Source organism: Chinchilla lanigera, unplaced genomic scaffold, assembly GCF_000276665.1.
Source record: "Chinchilla lanigera isolate Chin_1 unplaced genomic scaffold, ChiLan1.0 scaffold00074, whole genome shotgun sequence".
NCBI lineage: Eukaryota > Metazoa > Chordata > Mammalia > Rodentia > Chinchillidae > Chinchilla > Chinchilla lanigera.
The window spans coordinates 1,251,579-1,262,587 of NW_004955475.1; the positions used below are offsets into that span (position 1 = coordinate 1,251,579).

The following is an 11,009-nucleotide window of genomic DNA, read 5'->3' on the forward strand; positions in this document are numbered from 1 at the left end:
AGGTATTTTGGCTGTCCTTGATTTATATTTTTTTGTCCTGGGAATCGAACTCGGAACCTTATGCTTGCCCAGCAGGCACTTGTGCCGCTGACCTGTATTTGCGGCCCACCTGCCCTTGATTTATCCATCCAACATTTACTAAGTGCATGCTGTGCGACAGGCGCCAAGGACCACAGTGGCGGTGAAGCACAGCTGCAGCTTTCACGCTCACTCCAAAGAAAGAGACGTGTCAAGAGTGCTGCAGGGGCCAGCTGTGATGAGTTTGTACAGGGACCCCGAGCCGAGGATCAGGAAAAGAATCAAAAGACATGAGCTGAATCCTGGGCAAACCTGAGACTGCATCAGGGACAAAGGAAAAGGAGTGTTTCAGAAAATAGTACAAGCAAATGAGAAGATATTATCATTTTAATGTGTATGGGAGTACTTTATTATCACTGCGGTGGGGCAGCAGAGGAATGAAATGAGGCTACAGAAGTGGTCAGAGGCTAGAGAACGAAGGGGACATGTAAATTTTGAGCAGTGTGTTGGACAGAATATGCGCTGGGAGCCGATTAAATACGAGAATTAAAGCAATGCTTCTTTGCTACGGTAACAGAAACACCGAAACAACACCGAGGATTTGGAGGCAGATTTATTTGACGTCAGATGAGCACTGACAGGGAATCGACTGTCCTTCAAAATGTCAGGCCTGGAAGGCTCAGGGAGGGAAGGTCGAGAGGTAGAGTACTTAGCTGTCTTTGATTGGCTCCTACAATATGCCTCATCGTGACCAGCTATGCATCACAGTGACCAGCCGTTTCTAAGAGACAGAAGCAACAGACACTGTAACAGGACTGTCACCTAGGCAACTGAAGTATACTGGCTGGGAGGAGGGGGCATTTTCTGTTACACTTAACTTTTTCTTGTCCCACGGTCTCCTTTAAAAGCCTGGAAACAAAAGTGCAGGCCTTCTAAGTGGAAAAAGGTACATTCATGTAGCCAGTGTTGCCTACAATCACCTGGCTAGGAGTAAGGGACGGGAGCGACGGCAGCAGTCTAGGTGAGACATCATGGGCTTGAACTAGAACAGAAACTGGAGAAACTGGCTAATGAAGTGTAATCAATGGATCTTGTCACCAACTGAATTGAGAAAGGAGGGAAAGGCACAAGCCTAGGATAATTAACCTCTAGGTAGGTTTGCGGTTCAGGCAATTTGAGTAGATAGGAGCGTCACTCAGAGACAGCAGCAGGATTCAAAAGAAAGAGTAGGTTTGGTTTGGGAGATGTGTCAAAGGTGTCTAGAACATCCAAATGAAGTTAACCAATACGCTCAACATGTTTTTCCTTTTAATGGTTCTTTTACAGGATCTCTTGTCTTGATATCCTACAAACTCCTAAAGCTCTGTGCACCACTTGTGAATTGAGACAAGTATATCTTCCATTTGCAAAAAGGGATCCAGAGATGGGAGAAGAAATCAAACTTCACACTCCCCAAATTATTGCACAATTTTTTTTTACTAAAAGAATAAACTTTTATTAAGCGCTGTAAGTTTCTTTCCATCAGCATTAACAGAACAACGGACCAAATTCCATCACAGAACAACTCCTGAGACATTCTCATTCCTTTCTGAAACATTTCCATTAACTCTTGCAGTTTCCACAAAGAAGCATCCATTCAAACTTACGTTAATAAACTATGGAGCTTTTGTTGTGAGGTGGGCCAAAAAGGCAGGAAATTTGGAATCTGGGAGTGGGAAAGAGAAATACGTATTATCCATCCACTAAACACACTGTCAAGAACACAGGAGAGGAGATAGTAACACAGAAAAAAACAATGAAAGAATTTCTTACTTTTGTCAATAACATCATTTATCAGGGAGCACTAAAAAATCACTGATTCTTTGCAGTTAAAGTTTCTTTACCTAATGTGTTAGTCTAAGAATAGAACAGGATAGAATAAAATAAAAGGTAGAAGGGGAAGTACCTTCTGGGAAGTAATTAGGATGAAGTCATCAGATTTGGCAGGGTTATGAGAGATTAATAAAATCTGAAATATTTGTTTCACTTACATGAAAATTCACTAGTCATTAGTTACTACCAACACAGACAAAAAGAGCATCTATAAAGTATAGGGGCAATGTCAAAAGCTGGAATGGGCACCCTAGCACAGGGGATGTTTTATTTTGCTTTTAACTTGGAAAAGATTTTATTAAATGAATGACATTTTCTTAGAACATCAAAGTAAGTTGGGCAATATGAAAGATAATTAGCAGAAATGGGAAAAGGTGCACTGAGCACTCTACCCGCACCAGCAGACTACCACAATAAGCCAAAAGAGATGAAAAGAGAAAGTCAGAAGAGATGCCAAAGCCATGGGAGGGAGAAAAATATTGGGTGAGACACAATGGAACAGTGAAAACTTAACCCCCCCACCCCAAACCCCAAGCATATTTAGGAAATATGCACCAAGAAGTGAACAAGTATAATGATCAAACCTTAGTAGAATTATACTAACTACTTTAAACTGTGGTCTACTTGTATTGTCATTTCAAAAGGGAGGGGGTCTTAGAGGCTGGCATGGTGGCAACGACATGCCCACAGGAGCCTTCTAAGGTTCCAAAGGACTGAATCACCATAATCAAAACAGCTACTCCCATATTCTTTCTACCCTACATAAGCATTCCTGCCCCCCACCCCCTATTTTAACCACTCTCCCTAATGCCTCGTCTGGCTGTTTTTCTCAGTGATCAAAAAATGTTAAAGTGACTTGGCCAACAATGTCAGAAAATCAAGATGGAGACAAAACTCAAATGTCCCTAGCTAAAGCAAGTACCAATTCTTGGGCTTCAGTCTAACCAGAGTCCTACTGGCTCAGAATGAAAATGACGCAAGTGAGCAGAAATTTTCTTCGCCTGGTCCAGACCAGACTGGCTGCTTGGAAAAGAGTAGGAATTAGAGGCTGACCCCAAGACACACCAGCAGAAGTCAAGAACTGCAAATCCTTGGGGATCAGTGGCTACACACAACCAGGGTGCTCTTGCTTGTGGCCGTACAAGCTAAAGGGATCATTTCTGGGGATCCAACATGACTCCGTTCCGTATCACAGAAACTGAACCTCAAGCGAAAGACGACAGTCTTTCCAAGTAGTACAGCAAAGATCACGTCCCACCTTTCTCATTTTACCCTGCAGTCAGAAAAAGTTTAGCTCCCAGTAGTGAATCTTAGTTTGGCTGGCTTTTAAGTTGTGTATTTTGGCAGCTAGACGGAAATCTAGGAATATGGCCTTTGATGGTTCTTTCTTGTAAACTTCCAAACCTAAAATGATGAATCCAAATAAAAATCAAAGTTGGAGGTCAACCACTCGTTTCACCCTGGGCCAGCCTAGGGGAAAGAAGAGATATGCGGAGGGAGAAACGCAGGTCTTGTGGCAAACTGGAATCATCCCTGTCAAAGCAGCAGTTTTACCTCTCACAGTGAATGCCTGCAGAATAAGCAATCTTAATGTTGTGAGAGTTAACAATACTGTCACCTGATTGTGTCAGACAGACTCAAGACGTACAGAAACAGCAACTGAAAAGATACTTCATCATTTAACTCCGTATGTGTATATTTCCGTTCACTCACAGCTCAGTGACTCTGGTTACTTTTAGAGCTCTGTGGCACAGAAGGAGACTTCTGGGCCATGTAAGTATCCTCCCTTCATGGATATGTAAGTCCTAACCTTAAGATTACGCAGGTCCGAGAGAAGAAGCAGGGCCAAATCAGGGAAGCTGACTCCAATAGGTTTTCAGATGCTTTGTTCCTGCTTACATCTTGCTGGGGGTACACTCTTCTCATCCTGCTCTGTGTAAGAAATATGGGGGCAGGGGCAAGGTATCCTAGGGCTCCCTCCCCCTGCAAACTGTGGGTTCTCTTAAACTGGGCCAGACTACGATTAGTCTGAGACTGTTTTCAGTTTCTCAGGATATGGTCGTTGTAAGTGGACAGTTAGAAAACAGCCTTCTGGTTGTCTGGAAAAAAAAAAAAAAGAAATCACCAAAGACCTGCTCTGGGTTAATGCGCATGGAGTTTTTCCAAAAAAGAGAACCCTGCTAGAGGTCTAGTCAGTTGTATTCCAGTAGAAGTGGTACTTGGTGGGCAAGATATAAGAAAGCCCAGAGAGAGACACACGAGGCTGGCAGCCCCAAGAGACTTACGAGGCTGGAAGCCCCAGTTCCTGAATGAAGTTACAGTGCTAATTTGTTGCAAGCCATGTTTCCATCCCTGTATCTTGGCTGCCCAAGGAGAGAAACTGGAAATGCAAGGTTGTCTCAAGATTATCTCCAGCAAGGAGGAACAGCCTTTTTATCCTGGGCAGATCCTGGCCACAAAGGGGACTGAGAATCTTTTATAGAATGTTTTTCAAGGCCCAGGCCAAAGTCCTTTGAAGTGTTCCTTGCAAAGCAAATGAAAAGATCCGGTAGTCAAAATGTCAATGAACAAATTAAACAATCTAGGCATGTAAAATCAAATTGTCAAATTTCCTCACACTTCCCTATACCATCTTCCAATACAAAGTGTCCCTCATTCAGGGACTCTCGTCAATCAGTTCTTACCTGAAGCCAATTTGACCCTGGAATTCCAAGGGCGATTTTCTCCAAATTGGCAGAATTTCAAATCACCTCCCACCCCTTCGTTCTCTTCCAACTTTTATAAAGAAATACTCAACTCTTCCCAATCCCATTCCAACCTCCAGTTTTTACCATATGGGATGTGAGGGCTCTGTTCGAGATTAAGCTTGTTACAACCCAAGTGTTTGTTGTTCTGAACAGGCAATCTCTGGAAAGGACTTTGTGTCTGATTTAGAGTAGTCCATCTTCTCATAATTGTGATGGGCTGTGACTTAGTAAAGATTTTAGATTTAAAGCGTGATCTTTTGAAACCTACCACTCCATAGCAGTGGAAGCGTTTCTGGGAAATTCGGTAAATCCTCTGGGACATCACCATGTATGTATGTATGTATGTGTATACACACACACGTACACACACATATATAAAATATGTATAGATAAATAGATCTGTCTCTTTATATAAAGGGTATGTGTATGCATATAGATACACACATTCATATGTACAACCACACACACCCACACCCACACCCACACACAGAGTCTTTTGAGTCCCTTTCGTACTCAGTTTCGTAACATTGATTCCCACCCATTTCAGGGTATGGGCAGCAAAGAGTGGGTGAACTGCACCACATCTTCTATTTTACAAACAATGGGCTAGTTAAGAGGCAGGAAAAATCTGCCCAGTACTTTTCCGACTCACTTGAATCTCCCAGTACAAAGGCCATTGGTAGTTTTTTTTTTGTGTGTATAAAATAAAAAATAAAATAATCAACACTATCCGGTTCCCTAAAAACATCTACTTATCTGATTGTCAGGCCGGAGTTAGAGGTGGTATACAAAATTCTGGGGCAGCTGAGTTGGGAGTAAATGTAAAGAGGAGATGGATACCAATTATATATCAAGACCGTATCAACTCAGAGGAAAAAAAAGAAAAAACGAGGAAGCCATAGAAAGCTGTCCCCTCAACCCCAAAGATGTATCCAGGTAAGTCTGCAAATAAGTATCATGATACTCAAAAAACCAAAGGTAGAAATACTTCAGAGGACTTACATGATAACACCCATTTTCTGACTGTTACTGCTTTACTAGACTTCCAGAGGAGATAGAATATGGGTGGTATATATTCAATTTGAGAACTGGAACTACTCTTCACGTTATTCATCTTTAAGAAGAAATTCCCCAGTTCTTAACTCTGGAGCCCAAGAAAAGATAAGGGGAAAGACAGAGATAATAAGACACCCCATCAAAACTGAGGATGAATTTAGGTGAGCACTTATATCCTACTCTAACTTGGGCCTAGAATCAGAAAAGTACAGTTTTCCCTTCTTCCTGACTGGTGAAGCCATCTTCAGCTTGTCATTCCTCTTGTCGCTGTGCCACAGTTTCCAACTTTTGTTCTTGTGAGCGGTTCTCCTCATTCTTCGCAGGGAGGCAGTGATTACCATCATTACACACATTGCTGACTCTGGATAAGGCACATTGTGATGGAGCTGGAAGACGATGATCGCTCTTCTCTTCCTTGGTCAATGTGCTGCTGTTTCCATTTACCTGTGAGCGAGACTGCCCTTGACGAAGCTCCAGGGATTTAGAAATTCCATCTGAAGAGCCCTGTCAAAAGCAGAGACAGACACTCAATGGAAATGATAATCCCAAACTGGCTGGCCCTTTTCAAGCTCACTCACTCACTCTTTCTTTTTACTATAGGAAACCTTTACTCAATCCTTTAAAACAAGCAAAAAGAAAAGGGAAGATAGTGAGACTTTCATCGATCACCAACGTGTATATGAGTAACAGTAACTGAATCTTCTTTTTTCTTTTCGGTCTTTTTGAGACAGGGTCTCGCTATGCAGTTCAGGCTGGCCTTAAGCTCACTTTGTAGCCCAGGCTGGTCTCGAACTCACAACAATCCTCCTGCCTCAGCCTCCCTCCCGCGTGTTGGGATTACAGGCGTGCGCCACCACACCTGACTGAATCTTCTTTAGTGAAAAGAATCTAATTTTCTTTGACACTACATAATCTGACTACAGTTAACTATTTCTCACAGTCTCATCACTTGACCTACTCATACTATATCATCCTTTAGGCACAAGTGAAAAAAACATAAAAATACAAAGCATGCTATCACAATATACTCTCAAAAAAAAAAAAAAAAGAAAAGTGGAGGTAGGGGGGAGTTACTTATAGTACTATAAAAGATGATATTCACTAGTTTAGAAAAATGAATGACTTTTTAAAATTAATTTTTCATTTTATAAGGCCAACTTTAACAGTTAACTTAGATAAATCTAAATAGTACAAGAAACTCACAAATCCTAAAAGATTTCAAAATCAAAACGGATGCTATTGGACTCCAAACCAAAACAGAGCAAAGCGCAAGTCCTTCCTTGGTGCTCCTTTTAAGAAAACTGCAGGTTACCATTCTTAACCAGAGCTTTGTTTGCCTATTAGCAGGGGAAATACCACATTTGTATATCACTGAGTAGAAACGCCATTAGAAAAGGCAACTTCACAGAAGTTTTTGGCTGAGCAAATTTATTCGAATACTCTGTTTTGAGGCAGCAAACTGTCACTGTTACAGATTGGGAAGGGCAGTGGAAAAGTCAAGGGGAAATTTCAGAGTGGAAAAGGGTCAGGACAAAGAAAAAAATATCCACAGGAAAACTTAGAAATTAAATTTGGAGCCCCAAACTGAAGACCCATGGAAAGTTTGACAGAATTGTGTACTCAAAGTAGCAAATGAGAATATTACCAGTTTTCTGACTTTAGGCAAAAGAATACATGGGAAAGAATAGGAAAAAGGTAAGGAAGTAAGACGGAACAAAAAGAAAAATCACCCACATTAATGTTGTACCAAACATATTTCTCATACATTCTGAGTAGGTGAATATTTATAGATGACATTAAGAATCGTGTCTTATGAATATTACTAGAAACACAAGCTATAATTAATTAGTAATACAGAATGGATCTTTAGTCACTTCAGGCTCTTTAAATTATTGAAAACAAGGCGGTTATTGAACTTGACAGTATCTATAAATTAGGCAAAGGAACTACACGTAAGACAGGAAACGGAGTCCAGATGCCTTATTAACTCAGTTCTTCTATATTCCTCAGTATAGTAAAAACCCTGTCCAGGTGTGGTGGTGCACACCTGTAAACCCAGCACCTGGGAGGCTGAGGCAGGATTGCTGCAAGTTCAAGGCCAGCCTGAACTATATTAAGGGAGACCTTGTCTCAAAACAAAAACAAACCCTGGCTTTGTTATCTAAATAAGAGTGACTACAATGCTTATTACTCCTAATTTAATCTTTTCAGACATGTTTTTGTTCATCGGAAATGTCCAAGTTTTGCTTTTGAATTCAGTAAAAAGCAAATAGCCTTAACAAGATACTAATATTTCAATAAGAAAGCATAAAACTTTATTTCCTATCGAATTTGTTTCATGTCTTTACGTTTCTAAAGGCACTAATGAAATTAAAAAGCCAGAAAAAAATCAATGCTTTTGGAATTTTGATTTATAAAACAGGTATAGTCAAGTAGTTATGCCTCGATAGGCCATTTATCCTCAGTGGTTCCCACTATCACAAAGTGTATCAGAGAAACAAAAGGAAATACCCAAACCAACCAAACTCTAAAGCTTTTCTTGGGGAGTTTTACTGAATTCATAAACCTGTTAGTGGGCACTAGGAAAGCTGTAAGAATTTTCATTAGGTAAGGCAGGATGACCAATCTAAAATAACTGAATTAGGCATAGTGGGACAGTATACCATTCTTTCTACCCAACCAGATTGCCTAGAGTATGAGGCCTTTGAGGGGTACAACTAGAGTCCAAACTACACTTTAAAAGATTATTTTGCCCCAAAATGAAAATATATGTAAAAAGATACTAGTGTAGTTGGAGGAGATAACAAAAATAACAGAATTTGAGTTATTATCTTAACACATACCCAAAATGTAACTAGTTATAGTCTCAATCTCAACAAACCCAATAACTCTAAATACTTTTCCAATAACAAAATCAGTAATTCTAACTACCAGAGTAAACTAACTGCTTATAAAACTTAAAAATTGTCTGACATATCTAAAGAAGAAATAAGATCTTCCCATGCCTGCCCATAAAATGTTACAGGCCAAGCCAGGTGTGGTGGCACATGCCTGTAATCTCAGCACTCATGAGGCTGAGGCAAGAGGATCGTTGTGAGTTTGAGGCCAGCCTGGGCTACAAAGTGAGCACAAGGCCAGCCTGAGCTGCATAGTGAGACTCTGTCTCAAAAAGACAAAAAAAAAAAACCTTACAGGCCAATAATTTTGCCTTTTATAGTTACACAGAAAAATGAAAGCTCTCAAGACTCTGTCAGACATAACAAAAGTTTCTTTCCTTGTCCCAATAAAGAATTTAAATTTTCAATTGAGAGTTTACATTTTTAAAAAGCCAAAACATGAACATGTGATTCTGGAAAAAAGGAAAACATATGTATCAACTGAAAAAATGCCTCTTCTGCATTTAGTGCTACCTCTAAATCCATCATTTTATCACAATAGCTGCACTCATGTGAAGAGATCCTTAAAATACACCACATATATTTTAAATTTAAATAGAAACATTTGAATCCCAAGCCAGTGTATGTATAGCAAATCCTTGACCAGCCAGGTCTGTAGGGCACAAACTCAGTGTGAAATAGTATATAAACACAGCGCCTTGACTCGGCAAGTTCAATAACTGCTACTCAGAAGAGTTCTGTTTGGGGCTGGGGATTTAGCTCAGCGGCGAAGCGCCTGCCTGGCAAGCGCAAGGTCGTGAGTTTGGTTCCTGGTACCAGAGAAAAACCAAAAAAAAAAAAAAAAGAAGAGTTCTGTTTGGACTCTCTGATTGGTAGGCAATGGCAGGACGGTATTACCCTTCTACCCACCTCCCATTTGTCTCAGCTGATATGATGGACACAGAGCTTAGATTGAGGCTGTTACAATGTCAGTAGGTGTTAAGGGTTAGAAATATAAGAAACAAGAAATTTATACGCTTCTGCTTCTATACATCCAAAGCAATACAGAAACTTATTATATAACTATTTTCTGACTTAATAGTATAATCCAGAAGAGAATTGAAAATATAAGGCAAATATAGGGATGGAGAGACTGACTATAAAAACAATCCACAGTAAATGTTTTACACACTCAGGCATCAGAATATGTGCAGCATAACTAAATAATAAAATAAAATTTTCCTTACTCTTTTTCGACATCTTCATGAGGAAACTTTTTTATACTTTCTAGGTACTAGGGACTGAATTTAGGGCTTCTGTCCTGAAGCCCTAAATACATCTGTGATACATCTTCCAGTTTTAGTTTTTTATTTTGAGACAGGGTCTCACTGAGTCATTCAGGCTGGGCTCCAATTTGCAACCCTTCTGCCTCAGCCTCCCAGAGTGCTGGGATTACAGGCGTGTGCAACCACACCCTGTTACAAAGAAGCTTTTCTTCTTTTTTTAAAAACAATTTTGGTGCTAAGGACCAAACTGAGGGCCTCACACTTGGTAGGCAAGTGCTCTACCACTGGGCTAAATCCCCAGCCACATGAAGAGGCATGTTAAATGCTAGAAATCAAAGTCCATGAGCATTGACTTCAAGGTATTTACTACCTATTTATGCTAGTAATTCTGATAAACTAACCTTAATATTCAGTTTGCACTTGCAAACCTCTTTGAAAGTCAGAGGCTCTAGTATATAGAGTAAAACAAAAACACATACTAAAATAATGTATCTCTGTTCATATTAAGTTCAAATCAAATGTTACAGTTTCAAAACATGGTTGATTATCCTATGATTTCAGCAAGAAAGCAAAACACCAAATTTCCAACTATACCATATATATATTGTGTATTTTCAATGCTAGCAAGTTACTGTACAATTTTCCCCCTAAGTAACTGTCATATAAATCTAATCAAACAATGTAAACAATGGATCATCTTCTGATTATAGTAAGAAAATCCAGAAGATCCTTGCTGTGAAAATGTAAAACTCAAAATTTCAAGTCATAAGGAAAATACAATCTACCTATGAAGCTAGTGACTCAGAAAGGAACAAACTCCAAAAAATAGCTCTGAGAAAATTTAGTTTGTTGTACATTTTCTTTTTTTTTTTTAGGTTTTTCTCCGGTACCGGGAACTGAACTCACGACCTTGCGCTTGCCAGGCAGGCGCTTTTGCCGCTGAGCTAAATCCCCAGCCCTGTTGTACATTTTCTAATTACTTAGTCTATAGATGTCTCTCTAAGCATCACAGAATCTCCGAAATGCCAGGGCTTTTTGTCTGCTTTATTCCATGCAATGGTGAGAGTTGAGAAGGCTTGGAGGTAAGGAATTATACACTGGGTATGCAATAATACTAAAATACATGAGAAAGTGTATTAAGATCATACAATTAA

The 11,009-nt window shown here is 39.9% G+C and overlaps 1 protein-coding gene across 1 annotated transcript in view; it reads right to left on the reverse strand.

The window, feature by feature from the left end:
* Positions 1-403: 403 nt before the first annotated feature.
* Fam120c (family with sequence similarity 120C) overlaps positions 404-11,009 on the reverse strand; it is a 170,406-nt gene continuing 159,800 nt past the window's right edge. Inside the window, exon 16 of the mRNA XM_005401518.2 lies at positions 404-6,197. Within this exon, the coding sequence (XP_005401575.1) occupies positions 5,946-6,197 (252 nt within the window). The 3' untranslated portion in view covers positions 404-5,945. The remainder of the gene's footprint in view (positions 6,198-11,009) is intronic.